Source organism: Pollachius pollachius (genome assembly GCF_949987615.1).
Source record: "Pollachius pollachius genome assembly, chromosome: 19".
NCBI lineage: Eukaryota > Metazoa > Chordata > Actinopteri > Gadiformes > Gadidae > Pollachius > Pollachius pollachius.
In genome coordinates this window covers 16,813,603-16,841,022 of record NC_136952.1, presented here as the reverse complement: position 1 = coordinate 16,841,022, position 27,420 = coordinate 16,813,603, and the positions used below count along the sequence as shown (strand labels likewise).

The window sequence follows — 27,420 nt, the reverse complement described above, 5'->3', positions numbered from 1 at the left end:
TACATCGTTAAAATGTATCGTTTACCAAGGTACAGTGAAAATAATTAATCATGAAAAATGTCCCACTATATCGATGTTTAAAAAGGGACATAATTGACTAACATCATCGCTGGCATTAAACCTATGACGATTATGAAATTTGCAGTTGGATGTGGATGTCACGAAAGAGGTCCTTTGCATGGATGCCACAACTTCCTTTAGATGGCGTTAAAGTCCTGTTGTTTTGTCTGGATCTCACATCTGGATTTAGCAGCTGTCAGGTGGACAAATGGGACGGTGGGTGGCTTAGTCACTTGAACGTTCAGTTTAATTCCATAATCATAAAACTTGAAAAAATAACACTTTTTTCAAACACAACTTTCTCTTTGTAATGATACACAGATCAAGATAAAGTGGATTCAAGTAACACCATATTAATATGCCGGTTTTAACCATCGTCGCAATTCTCCCAACTCATTTTGTACATCTATTTAACACAGAATATCCAGGTCGTCACCAATTAATACCAATAAAGATCCACAAAACACACTCACCATTACAACGTCAGTCATATTGAGACCTGCATCGATCTATCAATGTTGATGCTGGATCTGTCTTTGGCACTGTTGTTTTTAAATGCTCATATTTCTGGCAAAATACCTCGATCATTCTCTCAACACAGGTGTTGCATTTCGAAGTGGTATGAAGCAGTACAATAGCAGGGTCAAAACGGTGAATGCGGGAGAGAATACAGTATTTTGATTACATTTGCGCTTGTGTTAGTGAAAAACTTGACATGGCAACCGGAGGCGCACACAAACCATGAATCACAGGTAACAGGTGAACAACAGTGGTAAATCTCCAGTAATCGCTCAACATCAAAACGGCACCAGATTTTATAAGTATTAAACTCACACTCTGTGACATTACTTACTTCATTTATCACCAACATTCCTTCAACAACCAATACAAAGTATTTCAGGACAATACCCAATACAAACAAATTGCACTACAACGCAACTGAACTCGTAAAATACTGACAAATAGAAATACAGGCGTGGGTTAAATTCTTCCCCTTCAACAGACGGGTAGTCAAGAGCACCAGGAGTGGGGTGGAGAGAGGAGCATTCCATCCATTACTCTCCTTCTCAACCCTGGTCTTCTTTGGCCTCCTCTGGCTTGGCCTTCTCTTCCTCCTGGGGGCCGGCAGAGGCTTCGGCTGGCTTCTCCTCCTCCTTCTCTGCGTCTATCTCCGGCACCTTCTCCTCCTCTTTCTTGGGTTCAGGGAGGAGGAGGACTTTGCCTATATTCTGTCGCTCTTGCATGCGTCTCATGGCGTCCGCCACCTTTGAGGAGAGAGAGAGAGAGGGAAGAAGAAAGAGAGACAGAGTGACATGAGAGATGAAGACAGATAAGAGTGGGTTAGAGAGAGCAAGGGAGAGAGAGAAAGCAGTAGAGAGCAAGGGGAAGGGGGTGTAGATTGGTCAGATCCAGTCAGGTCAAGGTAATTTGCAAAGCCTTTGGACATAGTTACAGTTTCTAAGGGCTTCCTCTGTATTCAAACAAGCGACACTACTGGTTAGAGATTCACATCGCTCCTCAGAATGGCCTCTTGGTTCAACCAGAAGTCAATGGAAGTCAATAGGGAGGGAAAATAAATGCAGCTTCTCTTCTTCTATTGACTTCCAAGTAAATCCAATCTCACCTCCTAGCGTCCACCACTTCCTGTAACGTATACCCCATGGTCAGCCTTCGTTCATTTAATAAAGGATATTTCATCAACCGGAACGCCATTCAAATCAAATACAAGTCCTCAAATTCTGCTTCAAAAACCCATCGTCCTGTAAGTGAAGACGAAGATTAAAGAAGGAAAGAAGGTGTTTGAACAGATTTAATAAATACCATGATTCCGTAATCTAGATCTTTGCTCAACCGAGTCTGACATTCAAGCAGACATGAAAATAAACGTTTTATAGATGATGGTAATAAAGGCAAGATTATGTAAATCGATTAATTTGTTGCTAAATGCTTCTTAAATCAACAGTATTTTAATCGCTGTAAATATATAAAATGTGGAATGATGGTATTTAATGTAATGTGTGTATATCCCTTGCTGCATACATTTCACACCGCACAATATGTTGTTTCTGAAGCCAGCTATTACCATAGAAAAGGCCCTTTCCATGAAATGAGGCCATCTATTATGTTATTTGTGTCAGTTTCTTCCTGGAAGGCAGAAGATGATGACGGAGATAACACTGGCAATGTGATTCCCGAGCAACAAGTCATGCAGCCTTACTCAACCCCCACCCTTCCCAACCCCCCCACCCAGGGAACTCAACCGCAAACATCCCCCCACCCCCGACCCCACCCACCTCCACCCACCCCTAATCGCCGATGCCAAGGCAACAACGACCGTCGCCTAGCAACGGCTGTCGGAACAACCGTGTGACGCGGGGAGGGTCGGCGCTGAGAGAGAGAGAGTCAGACGACGGCAGGTGATGGAAACAGCAGAGGAGACCACCGCTCCAGCGGTCCGTTGTCGGGGGCGACGGTCCTCGTCTCCTTAATGGAGGTCGGGATGAATGAATGTGTGTATCACCTCTGCTCCTCATCCCCCCCTAATGTTGTTTGTGTCACTTGTTTTTTTCTGCTTTGCATTTCCTATGATCCGCAACACAGGTGATTCAGCACCCACTGTGCTCCGACACACACAATCAACCACACACACACACACAAACCCACACACACACAAGCGCAACTACATACACACATACACAAACACGCACACACATATGCGCACTCACACACACGTGCGCGCACACACACACATAAGCGCACATACACACACCCACACACAAACAGGCAGCGCAGACAGACTCCAGCATCAGACTGCGACGGCCTGTGCGGCTGACCTCTCACATGTACGTATTAGTTAGCCTCAGGGGGGGAGGGGAGCGGGGTGCGCTAGGGAGTCAGCCATGATCTAACCAGCTCGTCGTGGCGCTTGCACAGCTCCGACCGCAGTGGGTCTCTCTCTACGCTACCGGCACCGCTGGCACTGGTCTATACCAACCTGTTGTCCGCGAGGGTATTGCAGGTTATCAGGAAGATAAGATAATTATAATATTCATAATTATTATTTCTTCTCTAAATTAGATTTCTGTAATTTTGAGAAATTGGTTGATTATGTTGTTTTTATGGCTACTTATTCTGTTACTTTTGTTTTGATTCCATCGCTCACTGCATTTGTTTATTCATCTATTTTTAACTGTTTGCATATGAGGTCTGGGTCATAATCTAGTGGTCTGCCTCAACTCAGAAGATAGGAAGCAATGGCGTACTCTATAGAGGCCCTTTAAACAAAAACAAAACCAAAACTCAACAAAAAAAGCCAACGAAAGCACAACCCATCAGGGTAACGGTAATGGTGATCGCACCAGGTCATGCTGTGAGTCAACTTAATCTTAATACCATCAATAAGTTAATGACTAAAGTACAGAATTCATTTGAATTACAATGTAATTAAGGAAGAATCTGCATAGATTTACAGTTAATCTTTTAGATCACATAGAGATCGCAGATAGGAGTTACAAATTGTGCTCAAGAACAGGTACTGTTCTAGTCTAGTCTACAGGTAGACTAGTCTACAGGTAGACTGCTGACAGTAGGGTTCAAACCCAGAACCGAACAATTAAACTATCCTTCTCCGCGATCTCTCAAATAATCAAAGAAACAATGTTTCTCACCAACAACAACATAAAGAAAACAGAACATAGACAAAAGCCTTCTGGTCTGTTTGATTCAGACCTCTTCGAAGTGGTAGGTGGAGTCGATGCGGGGCTTGATCTTCCCCTGGGCGTAAAGGCCCAGCAAGGTCTCCATGGTGCTCCTGATGAGGCTGAAGTCCTTCATGTAGCCCAGGTGGAAGCCACACACCGACTTGTTGGCCTGCATCAGCTTCATGGTGCTGATGGACAGCTGGTTGTACCATGTCTTGGCGATGGCCAGCAGGTTCTTCTTCTGCCCAGTCACACAGTTGGCTGCACCTGAGGCAGCCAATCAAAGAGAGAGACATGCACGTAAGAAGCCATTCAGAGAGTGAGCGAGAGAGGGATTTTTGTTTCACTAGTGCATGTTTTACCGAAGACGACGATGGTTCCCATTGGTTTTAACAGTCCAAAGCCTTTGTTGGTATCCGAGCCTCCAAGTGGGTCCAGCACTATATCAAGTCCTGGAGAGAGAGGAGAGAGAGCGAGAGAGAGAGGGAGAGAGAGAGAGAAAGAGAGAGAGAGAGAGAGAGAGACAGAGAAAGACTGTGAGTGAATGTTGTGACTATTAGGCCTGGATCCTGTGTGCCCCGGAAATAAATAAATTTGTCATTAATCATTAAATATTCTAGTGCCCAAAAAAACCTGTTCACTCAAGTGTGAAATAAATCAAATCAACTTGGCAGATAGAAAAATTCGCAATAGAAAAAAAAACACTTACGTACATTTTGTCCAAAAAAACCTTTTGTCCAACAAAATGTATGGTAAAGTGATTCAAGTATGTTTTAGTGCCATATGAACAGTTCTAAGCATGTTTGGACGTTTATCGTGATAATATTGTGAATTGCAATTATTTTGGATAAAATAATTGTGACATGAAATATTAATTTTATCCAAATGCTGAGCCGTAAATATACTTCGCCATAGATGTACATGTCGATTATACAGTTTATCAAACTGAAAATAAGTTCAGATCCATGTAATTAAGAAGCAGGTAGGGATGAGGGAATCTCGCCCAATAATGATAGACATCGGGGATCAAAGCCATCCCCTTTGCAAGCTGAGAGTGAAAGCCCAAAGCTTAAGGCCATGTCGGGACAGATGCAAAATAATGCATTTTCAAGTACAACACAGACTCCAGTCTCAAACCCCTCCTGCTACATCAGTGCACCGTGTGATGCGTTGGGTATAGCAGATCACACTCCCACTCTAACCACTACAGTACCCTGACCCCCACATCCACATGTCAACACCCCCCCCTGCGCTCCTCACCCGCGGGGCTGATGTTGCGTATCTCCTCCACGTAGTCCTTGGTGCGGTAGTCGATGGCGTGGCTCAGCCCGCCCTGCAGGATCGTCTCGTGCTTGCTGGCCGACGCCGTGCCGAACACCGTCACCCCGGGGACCGTCTGGCACAGCTGGGTGGCCGCGATGCCCACGCCGCCTGCAAACCATCAGGCCTGTGTTAGGGAGACGCGCTCTTCCAAAGACATTCCTGGTGCGTTAAGAGGCATGTCGTCGCAGTGGAAACACGAGGTCACGCTCGGTTGTGTTCTAACACAAGCCAAGCATGTTGTGAACCAAATACGCGTGATGTGAAACAATCGGGGTCTGCGACATCGACTGTTTCTGTAATAACAACCACTTTGAACGTTAAAATATTAGGAATTAGCAGAGCGTCAGTGCGTCTTGCTCAAGGTCACCTACAGGTAAGCGGAGGACATAGGGATCGGGTTACAGTACCAACATGGGCTGAGCGATTTTAGAAAGGGGAGAATTTGAGAACAACACCAGTGAACATTGCAAATCAGACCGTGGATAGGCTTTTAAATGGGCTTCCTTATAAGAATCTAACTGTTTCAATCCAAACCAGTCAACGGATGTCAAAAACATAATTCCATCTTTTTCATTGTGTAGCATTGGTAAATCGCTGAGCGGTATCCGCCTGTAGGGGCAGCACACTCGTATAACGCACACTGTAGTGACTCTTTAAAGATGGTAGTTGGGCGGCACATAATACCTGTATGAGTCAGTATTTGTGACAGCACTGGCATTGTAAAGCCAGTCTGAACACAAGTAGACCAGATAAGAGTTTAGTTAAACATTCAACAGCCCTTTTCTTTCAAATGGCAAGGGTTGCTAGAGCAACTGTAGCCTCTGATAATAATTAATAATTTCATAGGAACTGCAAGCAGGCCGGGCTATCAAAGGTGTACACACACACACACACACACACACACACACACACAGGCACACCCACACACACACACACACACAGTCGCACACACACACACACAGACACACAATCACATAAACACACAGTCACAGCCTCACACACACACACGCACACACACACACACACACTGTCGCACGCACACAGTCGCACACACACACAAAGTCGCACACACACACACAAACACACATACACGGCTCTCTAAAAATCTTCACCTATGATCTCTTGGCAGCTCACTTGATGTGTGGACAAGTGGCCGCATTTAGACTCGTGATTAGAGAAGCAGAAAGCATTAGACAGTGGAACATGAAACCTGCCTTTCATTAATCCTTCCCTTAATGCTTTTAATTAAATCATTTGGATGCTATTGGAATAATTTCAGGCCATTATCTCTGTTTTATTTGTTTGAAGAAATGACACAACAAAAAGAGAGACCACGCTGTCCTGAGTACAATCCACCCTCAGTTCCCCTCCCCCAACTACCAAGACGGCCCCTAGCTGAATAAGACCCATAGAGCAGGTAGGGCCGCAGCTGGTGGATGACTTTTGGTTAGATCCCGGGCCCCGTCTGGGAAAGAGTGTGTGGGAGGGAGTGTGTTTGACATTAGGTGGAAAAGTGCTTCGAGGGGCCACAATGGCTTGACGAGCAGGACATTCAACCAGGCCATGTTCCAACTGACTGAAAGAGTACATTATCTATACTGTATTAACAAACTGACACACACACAGACACACAGACACACACACACACACACAGACACACACAGACACACACACACACACACACACACACAAACACACACACACACACACACCACTTAAGAAATGTGGTTTGCCTGCATCCTCTTTATTTCTGCCAAGCGGAAACACCACCCTGAGGTGTCAGTTATGTTTGTTTGTATAATGTTCACAATCTAAAGTTCACCGGAAGTCCCTGAATTCTGGTATACCTGTAACGCACAAAGCAATATAAATCAAGCAACAGCTGTTGAAACCCTCAGTGGGCCTATGGGCAGAGTGTAAGTGAACCTCTGGCCTGACCTCCTACCTGCAGACTACAGGCCTACCAGTTTACAATTGAGTCATGCAGCAGTTACTATCACCCAAAGAGATTTCTTTGTATGTCATTAATAAGAAGGCATGGGCTTCTGGCTCTAGGATCCCTAAAGGTTGACTTCAAAACGTTGGTTTCGAACCCAGAACTACCACCACTACTTCAATTTCCAGTTCTATCGTCACCCCGCAAGTCCTACATTACATGATATGTATTGAGCTGACGCTTTTCTCCAAAGTGACTTACAATAAGTGCATTCAATAATGAAGACACAACCCAAGAAGTGCATGATTAATGCAAGTCCATAAAAAGCCATTGAATAAGCATACTGCTGTAAGTGCTACATAGAAGAAAGAGATAGGGCAATATTTGAAATTAGTTTGGGGCCGAGGGCCAAGATGCAGTCTGAACAGATGAGTTTCAGTCTCTGGCGGGAGATGGGTAGGGTTTCGTCTGTCCTGAAGCCCGTGGCTTGCTATGCAGGGAGTGGCGTAGTGCAGGAGAACCATGAGAGCCGGGCTTCTCTGTCCTCTAACCGGCTCCCTGTAGCTAGCCTCCTATTACGTCCTATAAAATCCTAGAACTTCATAGCTGCGTCCTAGTGTCCATAACCTCCTCCATGTGCCTAGCCGAGTATAAAACATAAAACATTTACAGAATTTGGCAGACGATGCTTATCCAAAGCGACTTACAACAGTTCATACACACATTCACACGTCTTTAGTCAGCGTGTTTACCTTCCTCTGTGCCAGTTCGTCTTTGTTCTCTGTATCAAGCGTCCCAGCATTTTCCTAGTGTTATTCATGGTTCCTGGTTTTCTGATTCCTGCCCGTTTGCTCCCGATTATGTCTTTGCCATCACCCTGCTGGATTGTTTGCCTGATCTACGGATTTCCCGTGTACAGACCAATCCGCAAGTAAGGACCATTTTTTCTACCCAGACTTTTACCTCCCTTCCTTTTGAGCTGCACCCTAGCGTTCTACAACGTCTCCCCTGCACCCTAGCCTCCCTTCACCTCCCGGTGCATCCTACCTGCAGCCATGTGGACCAGGACGCTCTTGCTGGGCCGGAGGTTGGCCATCTCGAAGAGCATCATGTGGGCGGTGAGGTAGTTTACAGGCAGCGCCGCGGCCTCCTGGAAGCTCATGGCGTCGGGCATTAGGAAGGTCTGGTCAGCCGCCACCACCACCAGCTCCTGCCACAGGCCACTGTTGCTCAGCACGATGACCCGGTCACCGGCCTGCGGGGAGAGGGGGAGGAGAGGGTGAGGGGAGTGGTGGGATGGATGTGGGAGGAAAAGGAGTAAGGGGTGGGAGGTGAGGACAGGGAGATAGGGAGGGATCGTGGGAGTTGTAGTCTTCACCAACATTGCCGGTTATAATCTATCTGACGAGATTCAGGCAGAAAACCTCCAAATATCGAACATTGTTGGAAACACAAGTACACAACTCAATCAAATATTTAACAACTGTCTAGTCATTTTGTTAATATTTTAATGCCTAAATGTTACATATTATATCTTTAATGCCAACTTTATTGATTATGTGTGAGGATATTATTGTTATCCTTCAAACAATGAGGCCAACATTATAATGCCAACAGTCTTCTTGCTGCCGACGTCGATAAAGATTTAAGTGTTTTCTCGCCAGGCCTGGCCTTGTCTGCAGATGCTTCAGTCTGCAGATGATGTCCTCAGGATAAGTTGCCGCTTCATATTTTATTCAAGACAATGTTAGATGAAGGAAGTCAACGAGACCCTGAACATGTCCGGTGGTAGACCTTCAACCCTTCAGATGGCCATTAGATCCGAATTTCACCCTGGGGTCAAATTAACCCTGTCAATCTGATAGGTCTGTCGACTGCTTATGTCTTTCTGTCTGTATTGTAATACCAGGCATACTCTACATGCAATACATGGCTGAATTGGCGTCGCAAAGCAATCTTCGGTACGAAATCACAAGGTTGCCAGCTCTGATTTGGTGGTGTGGTGCAAGAGCCCCCATGATTGCATCCCCCTCTTCCAGATCCAGTCTGCGCCTAGTGGGAGCATCGTTTGAAACAGGCACTTGGTCTACAGATCAAATAAGCTACCAAACACATAAGGAAGCATTTTTTGCTGGGGCAGCACGATTCGATAGACTATGCTATTGATTCGCACTACGGTAGCAGCATACATTGGCAGAACCACGGTCTGAGCATTTTCATTGATATTTCCCTTGTGGTCTCTGTGGATATTTTTGTTGAAGCTCTTGTAGTGTGGGCTGTACAATGAAGCAATTTGTCAGACTGGCCAATAGGAAGTCAGTGTCAGTACATTATTTGTCACAACTGCTTCTTTTTGATACACGTCTAGAAAGATGGCACCACAGATTGTTTAAACTCAGAGTACGGAAGAGTAGCTAGTCGATATGTGGAAACAATACGATTTTCTGTATGACTGTATGTTCTTATGTATGAGAGGCATCTCCATACACAAAGAGTATTGCTTGAGTTCTCAACCGCTTGATTCTTTTTTTTCTTTTTCTTTTTTAATTCTTTTTTTGTTCATTCCTACGACTATATAAGCACCACGGTGATGTTAGTTTGACGATATTCTCTTGCAGAAAACAAATCAGCTCACTGAAATAGCAAAGATTTGGTTCGGATTAGTCTTGTTGAAAAGACTGGACATTTACAATGTTTCACACTAGTAGATCACATATATTGAACACGTTTTTTCCCTAACATCAATGACATTTTGTAAACAGGTCTAATATTCAATAAATAGTCTCTCGATGAGCTATTGAAATTAGGAAGCGAAAAAACAGGGAATATTGATATATATTCAATTTGAACTCATCATCGCGGATATCATTGTTTGTCGCCATCCATCTAATACAACCCAAATATATAAAATTCATATCGATAATGCAAATAACAAAACAATGCAATTTCATGGTGGGCTATGATATAAAACTAAATAGGCAATAAAAGTGTGAGTGTTGTGTCATGATGAAAAGACAAGTGTGTCTTCAGTTAAAGACACACCTTCAAGTGGGAAGCCCGGTTGTAATGGAAATGCTAATCCCATGCTAATCCCAGCCGTGCTGGGACACTGCGCCGTAGAGAACCAAACCGGAGCGAATGGTGCCGGTATAGTATAGTGGAAAAGACCAGTAAAGGCACAAACAAAAATATTCACCAGTTGATATTTCAGTTTTTTAAGACGAGCAGAAAGGCTTGCGACCATCAGTATCTTTAACCGCCTCTCACACACCGTCAACAACCACTGAACAGACAAAGCTCAAGACATCGCCACTAGGCACTTCTTTTTTTTATCTACTGAAGGCAGATGAAAAATCTCAAATATTCAAATAAAAACGGAACTTGAGTACATTCCTGCACAACACAATGGACTCATGGAACATGTAGCATGACCTCTTCTGCATAGTGATATTACAATAACACCGATATAAACTTATCACCAATCAAGCTCCACTGGCTGACACACCAAGGCCACAGGAAAGAGATGTGAATGGTTGGAAGAAGGAGCCAGTGCTTCCTGTTACCAGGGCTTAAGCATCACCAGGTCAGATTCACTTCCTGTTGCAGGCGCACACATAAACCCACACAGCTATGCATGCACAAACATTACACAAAACGAACGAACACACACGCACACACACACACACACACACACACACACACACACACACACACACACACACACACACACACACACACACACACACACACACACACACACACACACGTCCAATGTAGCTGTCAACAAGTTGGTAAATGTAAAGGGTTTAGTTAGAAGTCACTAGCAGCCAATGGAGCAGTTTAGGGTCATGGGGTGTCTGGGCCCAGCTGTTCATGACAACATGAGCTGGAATGCAGCGCTCCCCTCCAAGGACCCCTGGTGGAGGAGGAGCAGGGGGGCCAAGGAGGGAAGGAAGGAGAGGGGAGTGAGGAAGGACAGCGGGACCGGGAGGGAGGAATAGAAGGGAGTGAGACAATGGAGGGAAAGATAGAGATGGAGAAAGAGAGAGCGCAAGAGATAAAGAGGGACAGAGAGAGAGAGAGAGAGAGAGAGAGAGACAGAGAGAGAGAGACAGAGAGAGAGAGAGAGAGAGAGAGACAGAGAGAGACAGAGATAAAGAGGGAGAGAGAGAGAGGGACAGAGATGGAGAAAGGGAGAGCACAAGAGATAAGGAGGGACAGAGAGAGGGAGAGAGAGAGAGAGAGATAAAGAGGGACAGAGAGGGGGAGGGAGAGAGTGAGATATATATATATATAGAGAGAGAGAGAGAGTGATGGAGGAAGAGATAGCGAGATATAAAGAGGGATAGAGAGAGGGAGGGAAAGAGAGAGCGTGAGAGAGAGAGATAAAGAGGGACAGAGAGAGAGAGAGAGAGAGAGAGACAGAGAGAGAGACAGAGAGAGAGAGAGACAGAGAGAGACAGAGATAAAGAGGGAGAGAGAGAGAGGGACAGAGATGGAGAAAGGGAGAGCACAAGAGATAAGGAGGGACAGAGAGAGGGAGAGAGAGAGAGAGAGATAAAGAGGGACAGAGAGGGGGAGGGAGAGTGAGATATATATATATATATAGAGAGAGAGAGAGAGTGATGGAGGAAGAGATAGCGAGATATAAAGAGGGATAGAGAGAGGGAGGGAAAGAGAGAGCGTGAGAGAGAGAGATAAAGAGGGACAGAGAGAGAGAGAGAGAAAAAGAGGGACTGAGAAAGGGAGGGAGAGAGTGAGAGGGCTAGAGAGGGACAGAGAGAGGGGGAGAGAGAGATAAATGGAGAGGAAGAAGGCGGCGATAAGAGTCTTGTGAAGGTTGATGATGATGAAATATAGGAGAGAGAGAGAGGCGAGGGGGGGATTCCAAGCTGACAATGAGGCTCCAAACAATAGCTTGGGGGATAAAAACCTAGTTGCCAGTGACTATTTGATTATATGACTACTATATGTCTGTTTCTAATGGCCCGGATAGTCTAGGTTAGGGCAATCGATTGGGGCCCTAACCCAATGTCCACAGCCTACCTCCCTGTCAGCCTCCTAGAGCAAGACGCCCCCCCCCCCCCATTAGAGCTCAGCCCTACCTGCTCCTTAAGGACACATCTGAATTCATACAAAGATGCCTTGGATACAAAGGACGGATACATGCATGAATGCATAATGCAGAATGTAGAAATTGATGAAAGGAATGGACACACACACAAACACACGCACACATACGCACACGCACACACACGCACACGCAGGCACACCTGAAAAGAAAAACATAGATCTATTATGTATTCAAAGGTCAAGTCTGTAGCAGAGCTGATCCGGAGCTTTTCAATTACTAGACTAACTAATTCGACCGACCCCTACTGATCATTGCATTATAGCGCCACAGATTAACCACTTCTTGGCTAATTAATAATCTTGGATACCTTTTATCACGGTGATTGTTTCTGGCTGTGATGATGCGCACTTGCTATTAATATTTATTAATAAATTATAGCAATGATTAATTCATCATTTAGTTTTTAATAACAATGCTAAATTCATAATTGAGCGTATAAAACGATGAATCGAAACATAAACACGGTTTTAAATTGTGGAGACATGCTCATAAAGATATACACAATTGAATTGAAGCTATTATCCTGTCATTCACAAAAATAATGAATGTGTCAACAATGATTAGGACTATAACAGCGTTACAGCAGACATATTTGGTTTTAACAGAGGGTGTTTAGACATTGAGTTAAGATCAGTCTGTTTGCATCAGGCAGATTGGGTGTGAGAAGAGGCTGAGTAACACTAACAGCACAACATCCGACTTGGCTGCAAAAAGTCTTATCCAGCAGAAAAGAAAGAAAAAAAAGCAGACTCAATACTCTCTCGAAACGCTGACTGCAGTCTAAGGAGAAATGTGCAACAAGTATTACTGCCTAAGCCATTACACAGACCACAAACACACCATGAAGCCATCGATCAGTCAGATGGATGTTTGGGTGGGGCTGCTCTCTTCCATGTACTACTTTTCATCCAGCTTTTCTAACAGAACCTAGTTGAACTTTCACACAATGTCTTCCACTTTTCCATTATTAAAACCACTTTTATATGTAGTCTATATTCACATGACAAAATAACATTGATCCAGAAAATCTGTTGTATATGTAGATTACAAAAACATGACCCAAAAACATTGATCCAGAGAATAACTTGCAAATGTAGACTACACAAACACGACACAATAACATTGATCCAGACTCACTTTCCTGTCTTCCACCTCCTCCCCGGCGGCCTCCACCACTCCGGAGCACTCCATGCCCATGGTGACGGGCGGGGAGGCCAATGCGTCGTACAGCCCCTGGCGGCCCATCAGCTCGGCGAAGTTCAGCCCGCAAGCCTTCACCCGGACCAGCAGCTCGCCGCTCCCCGCCGCCATCCTCTGGGTCTTGATCTGGAGCTTGATCTTGTCGTAGCCCCCGTGGCCGGTGAGGACCAGGGCGCGGAACGTGTGGTTCTCTTCTTGGGCATCGTCAGCACTAGGCGCCGCCGCTGGCTGCTGGGGCTCCTCGGCTGGAGCCGGGTGGGGTTCTGCGGGTTTGGGTTCTGCAGGTTCTGGGGTCTTCTCCAGGTCAACTTGCTGTTGTTGGATCGGTGCTTCCTCGTTCGACATGATGCAGGGCAATATCCTTTGACTATTTAAGAATATGCTGTAGGGATGTAGTGTCAGTGAGTGTGGTTGTTACTATAGTGTAGCTTTAAAAGTAGACACTAACTACAGTCTCACACACAGCCTTTTCTGTGGATGTGCAAACCAAAAAAGTGTGTTGAGATGTCACTGGTGGGAAGGCGCATTTGCTCGAAGGAATAGGAGGAATGTGTGCGCCCTGGTCAGAAAGTAGCGGACTGATTTGGGTTGCTTTCTGGCATCGCGACCAAATGAGCTGGAGAGAGTGGAGTGGTGGTCGTCAAAACCCGGAGCGGTGGATCCCCACAGGAAGATCAGGATCGTGTGGTGCAGGAATTGGCGTCACAGGTGGTTTGGTGGTGGAAAAGTCTGCGAGGAATCCCCCAGTGGCCGTGACTTATTATTTTACATCAAAATGACTTTATGAACCTGGCCACATGAACTGGCCCACACATCTACCATAACAGCTGCTAAGAAATGGACACTGAAACGTTTTGCATGAGTGCAAGCACCCACAAAGTTTGAGCTGCACAATGATATTTGTTATTGGGAACTTCTTAATGATTATGTGACGATATTATTGTTTTCCTATTATTTTCCGTGTGTGTGTGTGTGTGTGTGTGTGTGTGTGTGTGTGTGTGTGTTTGTGTGTGTGTGTGTGTGTGTGTGTGTGTGTGTGTGTGTGTGTGTGTGTGCATGTGTGTTTGTGTGCGTGGGTGGGTGCACACAAACAGACTTTTTTTAAACTTTCAAAACTAAGACAACATTAAACGGACAATGGAAACCATAACGCATGCATTCTGCACCATCATCTTTCTTCATTCCTCAAATAGGGTTTGACCTCCCATCGCACTCATCTATTAATAACTCAGATGAACCAGAAAGGCATATGGACAGCAGGCAGGGCCGATACATACCAGCCTTAAAACTCAGACATCAAACCCTAAACCTCACACATGCTTTATCTTTACTGGAACCTTACTGTAAAACCCCAGTCACTAACCTTGTATGTTGTATACCGCAACGAGGTTGCGACCTCCGGGTGACGTCTGAGAGGAAGTTGTGACCCTCAGTTTGAGGACATGAAACGTCAAGCTCGGTGAAGATTCGTGGTCTTCACCCATCACTTCCTCTCAGCCTTCAGTCGGGCCCGTTTGGAGCGTCTCTCTGAACCCATAAGAAGTATGCACGTCCACAAACCGGGGTTAGAGAAAGTACTCTTAAATCCTACACGTGTAAACTAAGTACTCGTTCGTCGTGGTGAGCTTGCGTGTTGCTCTGAAACACATTCCATTCATAAGTTGTTAAGTCGGTTAAGCTAAACAGAGTCAATGATTTAGCTCTGGTTGGTTAGCCCTACTGCTTCGGTCTGCATGGCAACAGACTGTTGTTAACAGAGGCATCATCTTGGGTCAATCACAGTTGTCGCCCGTAACACTATGGGTCTGCTACTTGATGTACCAGGGCAAGGGCAGCAGACTAAACCAGTGAAGAAAAGTCAACTTCTCGTGCCCTGGTACACAAAAGTAGCAGAGCAATAATGAGTGCTGTCAACTCTCTTTGAAAAGGGTCCACCCTGTCTACCATGAGTCTAACATAATCATAAAATGTTAAATTCCAAATCTAGAATCAAAGAAAACATTCAACTCCCCTATTTGTGAATGTGTATTATCTGAAGTACAGCCAAATAAGTAGGCCTATCATTATAGGTCAATATTGTACAAAATAATAGGGCTTAAATAAGAACCCTTCAGTGAAGGCTTCACAAGATCACCTGGATATGCTTTTATAAATGCAGTAGTGCAAAAGCATTTCAGTCGTGCAATGTGATACTTTGACCACTAGATTGAGCCAAATGCAAGGGGAAGCCTCGCTCACACACGCTCGCACTCATGAGGGAGCACAAACAAACACACACACACACACACACGCACACACGCACACACACACACACACACACACACACGCACACACACACACACACACATACACATACACACACAATGTGTTATGTTTGCAATTTCACTTTATAACAATGCAGGTCTACCTGAACTCAGTTTCACTCTGTTACAGGTTGAATGCAGTTGACGTGACGTATAACCCAAAGGATTGGCTTTCCTAGGCGTTGAGGGCGGATCCACACGAAAGATGAAATCCCAGACCAGCCCTCACCAGACCACAACACGCAGCGGACAGCAGCGTGCAGCATGCAGCCCAGAGGTGGCGCACAGCAGCCTAATGAAAGTTCTGAATCAAACCCACTGGATTTATAGGCGATTTTTGTTGTTGTATGCACACTAAGAGGGAACTATCCGAGTTTGTAGAGAGCTAAGTGTCAAGGAGGCAACATTATAGTATATAATAATCATTCATAAAAAGGGCCACCATGGAGGGGAAGGGAGTGAGTCGGTGTAAGATTGTGGTCGTCGGCGATACGCAATGTGGAAAAACGGCGCTCCTTCACGTTTTTGCGAAAGACTCGTACCCAGAGGTAAGAACTAAGAAGATACTACTTGATACATAAACATTCAACATCAGCCAACAAGACTAAAACCAACATTGAGTAACGTCTAATGGTGGAGTATTAATGTGCCGTTTACGCATCGCTTGCGCAAAGGCGCAGGTCTCACTGATGATCTGGACACCTAAAGTCAACAAACTACGAGGAGTACAAGTCCTACGTATCTATTTCTGCCTCCGAACCAATAACAGACCAACCTTGCTTTATTTTATTGGAAATTAGAAAAAAATAAAGTTGTCATTAGTCCTGAAAGATGACTAAATAACATGTAATCTACAGTAGCCTATCGACTGGATCAAACCAAAAACGTATTGCCAAATGCACATATACATGTTTATAGGACATCTGGAAAAAGCCTGCGTCGATATGCAATGTAGAAATGGATTGATAACATATCGTATTGACTTTAATACTTGATGTGTTAAATGGGCGTTTTTACATTATAATTCAGACTATAGTGCTGTAATGGCTCGAACACGATTTACAACTGATACAACAGGAGTGAAAATAGGACACATTGAGGACATTTGGTGGCATAAACACTTACCCTCCGCCTTGGGGTGTGTGTGTGTATGTGTGTTTCAGAACTACGTGCCAACGGTGTTTGAGAACTACACGGCCAGCTTCGAGATCGACAAGCAGAGGATCGAGTTAAACATGTGGGACACCTCAGGTAAGCGGCCTCGCCTAGATTTCGTTGTTTGGACGTTAACACCTGCACGTTACGATATTATCAGGTGTGTGTGGGGGGGAGGAAGAGAGGGAGAGGGAGGAGAGGAAGAGAGGGAGAGAGAGAGAGAGAGAGAGAGAGAGAGAGAGAGAGAGAGGCCCAGCTGTGTGGAGCAGGGGGCTGAATACGGGTCCTAAAGCCGCCCGCCGTAATTTAACACAATGCTAATCGTCCTAAGCGTTAGCACGACATAAAATCACCGTCAGGAAGCCGATGGCAATGTAAAATTATGTTGTATTTTCCTGTTTTTTATTGTACTTTAAATGACCGTCGTTTTCCATGGTCTATAAAACTCACCGGTAGTGGTTATTGTGTTTATACGTTTAATAAAAATCTCTTTCAGTTCTAATCACTGAGCCTATATAGCTTATAACTTCCCCCTCTCGGAGGACAGCCAGTTTAACGCTCTTGGCATTTCTCCTCTCGAGTCATTTCCACTTCTATAAACAACGCCTTAACGACGAAATACCAGGGCGGAGGAACGTACTGGGTGCTCCTTCACGGGGAGACAGACAGACCAGCTCGACGGGCTGGGGAGAGATCTCAAGCCATGCAGAGGCTTGTCGTGTTCCCGGTTTGGTCGGGCGGGCCTATCATATGCTTTGAGGGCGGGGCCCTCATCCTTCTGAACAACACCTGGGGGGCATCGCCGGTTTCTGCATTCTCCCAATCCTTTCACCAATTACATTCACCCACACACTCACATACACACACACACGCACACGCACACACACACACACACACACACACACACACACACACACACACACACACACACACACACACACACCCAAACACACACACACACACACACACACACACACACACACACATTGGGCTACTTTCGTTCCAACACCCAGTGGAACGAGGTCCCATTTTGTTGGCGTCACCGCTGGGTGTTCCTCTGAGAACATGGCTGGTATGAATGGTGACGAGATCGATCCGTCCGTCCGTCTGTCACTGCAGTGAAAGCCTCTAAACGGACTAGTCCCAATTGGCCGTCATTATGCTCATAGCACATAGTTCTCCACTTAAATTCGGCGAGGCGATGAGTCATTTAAGCAGATGCTTTTGTCCGATGGTACTTAAGTGAATGGTTTAAAATGCAGGTCATTGAGGAGCAGGTTAAAGGGCAGGTGTTGCCTTCCGGTACCAGGATGACTAGAGGCCCACCGCCGACAGTGGGGTTTGTTACGGGGAAGCAGTAGCTCAGGAGGTATAGCGGGTTGACTGGTAACCGGAACGTTGCTAGTTTGATCCCCGGAGTGTCGAGGTGTCCCTGAGCAAGACGCCTCACCGAGACTGCCCCCGACGAGCTGGCCTTCGCCGTGTGTGGTCGACTCCGCTGTTGGTGTGTGAATGTGTGCATGAATTGTTGTAAGTCGCTTTGACACATTGACTTCTTTACCTCAGAGGTAATCAAGTGAGAAGGGAGAAAATAGTCTCCCCAACTCCACAACTAATGTGTTCCGTTGACTTGAAGGTTTGAACAAACAAAGTTTGGAGGAGAACTTAAAAGAGCACTTGGCTTAGGGTGGGAAAAGTGTCAGGTCTGTCCCTCGAGGCGACACTAGGTCACATTGTTTCCAGTTCAAAGGTCAAATACTCTCTGAAAGTTGCAACTTCAGGAATTGGATTTCTTGCTCAGGGGCAGGTTGACACTTTTGCTGCCAGAGGGGACGGAGATCAACCTAGCAACCCTATGGACCTGCTCGACCTCCTGTTTCTGTTGTTGAGTACAAGTGGTGCTGCGTGCACACTCACATGCACACCTACACATCTCTCTCTCACTCACACACATACACACACACCTACCTCACTTAGACGTAAAAGATTTTTTTTTGTGTGTGTGTGAGGAGTGTGTCAGAGAGAGTGTGTGGGAGATCTGGAGTGTAGGAGAGTGAGAATGTGTGTGTGTGTGTGTGTGTGTGTGTGTGTGTTGTGTGTGTGTGTGTGTGTGTGTGTGTGTGTGTGTGTGTGTGTGTGTGTGTGTGTGTGTGTGGAAGGGGGGGATGCATAAGCTTCCATGCAGGTATAAACCTTGCATGTCAACACACACTTGAGATGCATGATAATAAGACGTTCAAAGAACATGGCGGGAAAAAGGGGCTAGAAAACAAGGAATAAACAACAGTCTGAGATACATGCAGCTCGTGAGAGAGGGAGATAGGGAGGCAAGACGGATGAATGGAATAAAGGCTGCATCTTCATCATCAACACACTGCGTGCTGTGTTACATTAGGGAACAGCAGGGTGAACATCAGCTGGTCCGAGCACTGAGAGGCCAAATACTAGAGTCCATTAGAAGAGCAAACCAACCAAATCAATGGTCTAGAATATCTCCCTCTTCCTATGTTCCCCTCCCTCCTTCCCACGGGATGCCCTGCCCGACCATCTCCCTCCCAGACCTGAATCAGCACAGCTCTCACACTAACACTCAAACGCTCTTTATCTCTCTCTCTCTCTTTTGCGCTGTGCAAGTGATTTATGGATTCCCAGATCCACTAAGGATCTCTTCTTCTCTTATCTATAATGCAAGACTGACCTCGCTGACACCCCCCCCCCCCAAACCCCCAAATACTTTAGGTAGTGAACTTAACGTATTGTGGAAGGGGACTGTGACGTCATCACTAGGGGAACACAAGTGTTATTAACATTAGTAAGATGTAAGTTGTATTTTTATTTTGCCATCTTCTTAAGTCTGTCCACCTATTTTGCACTATCCCCTGTGTGTTCCTTCTCAATTTATTTTACAATATTGCTTCCCCCTGCATTGTCGAGAGGCTGAATTCCAATGGCCATCACAAGTCCCAAACGGCTCTGCATCGGTGTTGCCCTTCATTCCTTATGGGCATAATTCCCTATATAGTGCTTTTTCTAACCAGTAGCCACTGGAAGCGCTTTACAATATTGCCCAACAACACCCATTCGTGCACACATTCACAAACCAACGACGGTGTAAACCATGCACGGCGACAGCCAGCTCATCAGGAGAAGTAAGGGTGGAGTGTCTCGCTCAGGGACACCTTGACTCTCGTCAAGGAGGAGCCGGGGATCGAACTAGCAACCTGCCAGCTACAGGTCAACCCACTCTACCTCCTGAGCCGCATGCCGCCCAGATCATGGACACGGGGCTTCAGGGACTGAGGGGTTCATCTGAAGGCCCCTGTGGCTGTAATGGTGAAGAGGATTGGTTCCCATCATTCATTGTTAATGTTCCATCAAACACACATGGTGCAGTCAAAGGTTCCATTACCTTCATGGTAGTAGAAGGAGATTCTGTTGAGAAGATCAAAGCATATGTTTGGTTTAAAGTAATTTAACTTTATTGTACGTGTGAGCCCTGTAGCAAATGTGTGCTTTGCTCCACAGCAGATACACACACCCTAATTATTCAGATTCCAGACACTTGCGTGAATACTCAAATTCATTCCGATCTACTTCCTGTTGTTTGCATCCTGCCAGACGCCTTGTGCAGACAGAAGCTACTAGCGCAGCCTAGCTTCAGGTTTCCGATAGCAACGGTTTGGATGTGAGGTTCTCTTGGCTCGGAGCAGCTCAGAGGGGTGTGGGCTCCAGCTAGACCATATGGCTGCAATGTGAGTTAAAGTTTGAGCCGCGACGGGGGATGAAGAGGATTGATGTTCAGGGCGGATGCCCAGATGCCCGTACTCACACACACACCATCATGAATCACAGCTAGACCTGAGGGGGTCAATCTCTAACACAACAATTTAATTTCGAGCAAGAAACTGCCTCTGTGCTGCTGCAGTCATTCCAAGAAAATTATGGAACTCTCCTCGTGTTCTGGAGCCAGGATGTTCCGGAACTTCTACTCTGTGGTTTCAAATGACCAACTCTCTCAGACTATTTAAATTTGCCAGATAAGTTATGTAAAACAATATTGCATGAAAAGAAAATCACAAGCCAACCAGGAATAAGATCATACAAAATGGGGATGTTGGGTAGTGACATGGAAATATATATTAGTATTCATTCATTTCTTCCAGTAAAATACAAGTTTTGTAGGCCTTTGCATTGTGCCGTTCATTTTTCGGCAGTTTTCCATTCAAAGAAGGCAAGAGAGAGAGACAAAGAATAAGAAAGAGAGAGAGAGAGAGCAGGATGGAGGCAAAAAGGTTGGGAGACAGAGAGAAAAGGAGAGAGAAAGAAAGGGTGAAAGAGAAAGAAAACAGACTGACAGATGGACAGAGCACAGGAGAATTAGCAGGAGAGAGAGAGATGCTGAGAGGAGGTATGATGATATGCACACTGCTGTTAAGCCATGCAGAGGGGGTGTGTTGACTTCCTGACAACATCACATTATTGCAGTGTATTCGCCGCGGTTACCAGAGCTCAGAGACGGAGACAAGCGGCTGGCGGGTCTGATTTACCTGACCTCTTCACGCCCTGCCCTCTGACCTTATGGCTGGGGCGTGTCCACAACAAACCTCCCCCCCCCCCCCCAGATCAACTGAAGAACTGAGCTGAACTTTCATTTGAGCAGACCCCTCTAGCAGACCCCTCACGTCGCTGGCGTGCCCTCATGGAGACCCCAGGGTAGAGACGTTACCAGACTGGTTGGTGGAGGCTGGCAAAACATTGGGTTTTATAGCAGTAATTTTCTAGAACAGTGTTCTATTAGTAACAGTGACACAATTAAATACCATGTTCAAGATCATAGAAGACATACCCATGCACTCAAAATAATATTTGACACAAAATCACAAGTGGGAGTGTACACCCAGATGCATGATGGGTAGATCAGCAGAACCCCCTACCCAGTGGATTGGACCAACTGGTACACACCACTGATGGATCCATGATACATTTGGGTGGACACTACCACGGTTTAGGCTTGGTTTTGAAATGGATTGTAATCATCATATGGAATAGGGATACTGTCACGCCAAATAGTCGTTTTTAACTTTGGCATCAATTTCAACAATACAGAGGAAGAGCACTCGTTCATCAAACAAGGTTTTAAATATTTAAGAACACATCAATTGTTTAAAAGATTTTATCATCTTAAAGTGTGTGTGTGTGTATGTGTGTGTGTGTGTGTGTGTGTGTGTGTGTGTGTGTGTGTGTGTGTGTGTTTGTGTGTGTGTGTGTGTGTAAGGTTATTGGGTAGATCAGCTACCAAAATGTCAAAATGTCACATGGCATTAATAGAAGGTTTCTCATTGTGCATGCAAAAGGCCAGGTGTCTGCTTATTAATTTAAATGAGAGAATGTGTAGTTACACGCTGGTTACACTGAAGTGCTCAGAAGTGGCATTTCTTTATCATTGTGCTTTTATATATATATATATATATAAATATATAAGTGCAGCCTTCATTTGAATTCCAGCCAAGAGACAGTGGCCCCAGGGCCTGCATAAATACATATTAATGTAGAGAGATTTAAAGCCTGTCCACATTCCTATATATATTTGGGGTATTTACGTTTCTCTTTCCTGAACCCAACCTGTTGGCCAGGTGCATTTCCTGGAAATTAAGAAAACAGGAAGCAGGTTGAAGAGTCCAACAAGGAAATCTTATAATGCGTTTCCAATGACTTGTTCACGCGTGATCTCTTAGCCAAATAGCATCTGGTTTGTAGGGTATGTTTGATTAGTATAGCAGGAATTATTTGCCAGTAAACTGTACACAGTTCAATTAAAGTACTTGAACAGGAAATACAATTATTTCTGAAATATTTTGCATATATCATGTACACGGAAAAGAAAGTGAACTCAAACAAAGACTATCCAGACAAGCATTTATTGAATAGCTTCCTCATTCTGGCGATGCCTCAGGGTGCATATTAAACAGATACCAATCTAACAGGAGGCACTGCATGTTTCCATCAGAGATAGTACATGCTTACCCTGTTCCTCTCAGCCCCTGCTGGGTCCTAAAGCATGTCCTGTTTCATATGGACGCTCATAGACCCTGGGCTAGAATGTTTGACCTGAGCTGATGCATGTGCAATCTGAAGGAGGGTAATCTATCTTCCTATAATTAATAGCCATGAGCCACATAGTCATATTCATGTTCATTTTGGGGCCTTGACTAACAGCGAAAACACCAAGCTCATGTTCTGTTCATTGTTGGATCCTCTCCCTCAATTAAATCAAATTTAATTTAGCCATGGATGGGGGTTCAATTCTCTTTGGGGCCTCCAATCCTAAGAAGGTATGCACTGCGGTGCTGTATTAGACTATGGATGAAAAGGAATGCCAAACGGTGTTCACATGACCCGATGACATCCATGTTGTAGTCACCAAACATTTAACCAACAAAAGACTATTCAGTTAACATTAGAGCAGAACTGAAATACTGAACCCCAAGGATTGGACGAATCACCACCGCTGGCTTTGCTCAGCAACAAACAACCAGCGCTGGGTTAAAAATGGAAAATATTTCCCTGATAAACAGGATGTGACCTCTGAATGTTGTTGTCAGTGACCGAGGCGGGCGGATGGAAAAATACTTGAGGAAGACGCTCTCACACACGAACAGTGGGCTACAGAGACTCCCTGTGGAGCAACACGTCGGCCTGGCATCACACGCACACACCCACGCACGCACACACACACACACACACACATATTGAGCGAGCAGGAGGAGTAAAAGTCAGTTCTTGTACACAGGGGCTATTTTGCCATGAAAAACTAAAAATGGTCAGAAGTTCTTTAACCAGCTGAATAAATAACACACGCAAAAAAGCTTTCATATCAAAAGGCAGATAAGAAAAAACTAATTTCTCAGAAAACTAAATTTCTTTCCCTAGGACACTCTCTCAGATCCAACCACAACGACACTTTCTATACAGAGGAATTACCCAACATAATTAAATCCAAAAGATCCTTTTCGCAGAAGTGCCATAATGGGACAAAAGCAGGTGATATGGGTCTGCCCTTCTTATGCAAAGACATACATATATAAACCCTGCATTGACTACTTTGACCGGTTCTAGACCCAGATTGACTCCCTCGGACTCCCCGCCAGCTTCCCACCTTCAGGCTTTGCGTCTCCAATATGGCAGCGACATTGACATTCGATCCAAAGGCCATTGCAGCGTCTCTGTCAGTATGGCTATGGTTTCAGGCACCAGGGTACGGTAGAAGGCAGCAGTGGCCATAGGGCTTAGTGCTAGGGTTTCAGTGCCCGAGGGCTGAGCAGACGGCAGCCTGTCTCTCCGGGTCCAGCCTGTCCCAGAGGGGCTCCAGAGGGGCCGCAGATGGGACTGGATTTGCTCGCACATGTCCGAACGGCCCCTTCTAACGACCTGGAAGTGGGCGTATTAATATCTGTTTTCAAGAGGGTACAAATGTTAGGGGGAAGGTGGAGGTATAGACCTTAGCTTCTGATAGTGCTGTTTACCTCCGAATGTGGATCAGCTCTCTCTCTCAGCCATGAGCTGTCCCCTGAAGACTGTCCTCTGTTTGTGTGAGTGAGTGAGTGTGTGTACAATAGTATATAGTGTAGTTGATTCGGTAAGGGTGCTTGACCCCAACCTGAAAGCATGGGGGATAATTCCGTGGTCCCCAGGCCCCCTAGTCTGCTGTAGAAATGATCCAGCAAGGTGCTTAGCCCCTGCCTGCTCCATAACGACAAAAATAAAAATGTGTCACCTCAGATAAGATCTTCTGCAAAATGACGATATTGTGACAAGTACTAATTGAAAAAAGAGTTGCTTAATTAGACTATAATGCCATTGTTTACCACGTATCCTCTTAATGAAACAAAACTCTCTTTCCTTCCTGTGCCTGGGCACAGACTACAACAGGCCATTTGAATAGTGTGGAGTCCTTTATTGACCACATCTCTGAGTAGCGCGCTGGTCCTGAATAATGCGTTGTAGTCTGGGGTCTGGGTCTGTCCTGGGGCAGGGGGAACACAATCAGGGGGCTGTGCTGTGGTTCTTAAAGACCGGACACTCTGTAGAGAACTCCAAAGACAAGTGTGCCAGTCTCTGGGTTAATAGCTTTAAGCCGGTTACAGATACAGTGGAAAGAATGTTGGTGGTTGGATGTGGAACATCATCATTGGGTTTATATTTTGGGGATTATAGTTTTTTATTATAAAAATAAATACATCTGTATTAATTCCTTTTAAGGTGTGAACATTGTTCTGTGACACTTTAACATCCTGCTGGGGTTTATCAATTAAGTACATCTTATCTTTTACTCCTTTGGGTTTTAAAGGTAAGGTTTGTTTTCCTTTGAAGGGCAACTGATGTATATATGGCATGACTGTTCAAAGGCACAGGGTCAGATTAAACAACTTTCCATAAAACATGAAAATGAAACTTTATCAGTACCTTTTTCCCATCATATTTTATTATGATTCCAATAATAGTCACTGAACCTAATGGTCGACAATCAAATGTCAAATATGAGTGGAATGAATTTTCTCTCTCTCACCCTAATAGTTGTACTAGTGTTTGACTAGAATTGTTTAAGTCACATATGAGAACTATGTCATTATCATAATCAAGGTGTCCAACACAACTAGCACAGTACAGCTAGTTTTAACTACACTCCCTATGACAGTTTGATTAGGAATTATAATTATTTTCTAATTGATCGTTTGAATAGTTTTTTTTAATTTTGAAATGTAGTTCCTTTCCTCTGAAATGTCGGGCTGAACAAAAATAAGAACAGGAGGGTTGAGGATTTAAATATTAAATGGATCATAAAATGGTCATATTGTCCGATGGAGGACTAATTTCCTATGTGATAAGATATAGATTCAGCATCAGCAAAAGCTCGGTGTTAACCAAACAAAATTATCCACCTCTCAATAACCACATATTGATGTTTTCATCTTCAGTGCCCGGCTGCTTTTTGCTAGCGGCCAGGTAAATCAAGGGTAATATTCAGAGATGTGGACTCGAGTCACATGACTTGGACTCGAGTTAGACTCGAGTCATGATTTTGATGACTTCAGACTCGACTTGACAAAATTACGCATGAATTGCGACTTGACTTAGACTTGACTGCTTTTGACTTGAGACTTGACTCGGACTTTGCCTCTTTGACTTGTAATGACTCGACATGTCTTGAGTCAAAAACATTTATTGTTTTAGATATCTAACCTATTTCCCGCCTAGAGGGCTAGACACCCAAGACGCATTCACTTCCGTGAAGATAAAAAAAAACAGCGAGCGAAGACAAATCTACACTTCAATAATATCAAAACGAAATTTCGATATCGTTTATACTTTATTCAGAATAACAGTTTTAGTTTCATATCAGCTGCGTTTTGAGTTGGTCCCATTGATGCTGTCTGGCCAGCCTCTGACACTTAAGACATCGTAACTAAATCATTGTTCAACCATTTACCTTCGTTCAAAAAATCTAACAAATCTACACACTTGTATCTTCAATAATATCTAAACTGAATTTTGATATAATTTATGCTTTCTTCAGAATCACAGTTAAAGTTTCATATTGGCTTCGTTTCAGTTGGTCTCATTGACGCTGGAGGTGAGGACGTTCAGCAGTGTTGCCAGACTGGGCGTTTTTTACCGACCTATTGGCCTACGTTTTAGGCCAATAGGCCTACTTTTAAAAACATACGATTTCGGCGCATGCGCATATCATAACACATTTGAAGACAGAAACAATGAACATATTATAACTGTGTTGATAAGAAATGACTGTACATTAGAGTGATATGTTGAAATTATGATCAATAGCGTAATAATGACATTATTAAGTAAAAAAACATGATGACTTGTTCAAGACTTGAAAAAGTTTGGGACTTGGACTTGGACTCGACTTGGCTTTGGTGTGACTTTGACTTGGACTCGACTTGCCTTTCCCTGTCTTGACTTGGGACTCGACTCAGACTTGACTGCTAAGACTTGGGACTTGCCAAACAGTGACTTTGTCCCATCTCTGGTAATATTTCAAGCAAACAAATCGAAGCGAGGAGTCCATTGTAGAAATAAACTGACAAATGTTGTTTCTTTAGAGGTCACAGTGCTTTTCAACCAAACTAAATGTATTCAACTCCGGTTTGTGGCAGACATTGGTTTTCCATTGGTTGCCCTTTAAACCCTAATTGGCGAGACGGTGCGCCACCGCCCTGCTTATGTAACATTCCCTCTCTGACTGGGAATGCATTGGTTTGACCCGCCCTCGGCTCTGAAACAAACGGCGTATAGGCGAAACCCAAAAAATAAAGAAGAAGAAATCTCCTTTTAGAATGTAAAAACATAAGGACATGTTGCTTATCATTTCACTCACTTATTATTCAGTACTCTCCCTTGGATGCGTTGGAGTGGATAGAGCTTGAACTCGGGTGAAGTTTGTTGACTTCAAAGTGAAAATACTTTAATTGGCCTCAAATGGATCAACACCAAATTATACGCGTGACTGCAAGCTTGGCACAAGGCCAGCTAAATTAAGTTTCTCTAACATTTCCAGTAAAATGTTTCTGAAATATCTGAGACTGTCAT

General features: G+C 44.6%; 2 protein-coding genes across 2 annotated transcripts in view; one reads left to right on the top strand and one right to left on the bottom strand.

Annotated features, from left to right (window-relative positions):
- Positions 1-337: 337 nt before the first annotated feature.
- Positions 338-14,766, bottom strand: LOC307090170 (synaptic vesicle membrane protein VAT-1 homolog). Its single transcript, XM_079756744.1, has 7 exons — positions 14,718-14,766; positions 13,292-14,083; positions 8,068-8,275; positions 5,022-5,192; positions 4,124-4,213; positions 3,790-4,028; positions 338-1,325 (listed from the first exon to the last, which is right to left on the bottom strand). Exons 2-7 carry the CDS (start codon positions 13,697-13,699, stop codon positions 1,128-1,130), a joined length of 1,314 nt encoding a protein of 437 aa, XP_079612870.1. The 5' UTR covers positions 13,700-14,083; positions 14,718-14,766; the 3' UTR covers positions 338-1,127.
- Positions 14,767-15,906: 1,140 nt separating this feature from the next.
- The window catches only part of LOC307090012 (rho-related GTP-binding protein RhoN-like), a 23,557-nt gene continuing 12,043 nt past the window's right edge, over positions 15,907-27,420 (top strand). Inside the window, exons 1-2 of the mRNA XM_079756537.1 lie at positions 15,907-16,205; positions 16,821-16,908. Of these exons, the coding sequence (XP_079612663.1) occupies positions 16,101-16,205; positions 16,821-16,908 (193 nt within the window). The 5' untranslated portion in view covers positions 15,907-16,100. The remainder of the gene's footprint in view (positions 16,206-16,820; positions 16,909-27,420) is intronic.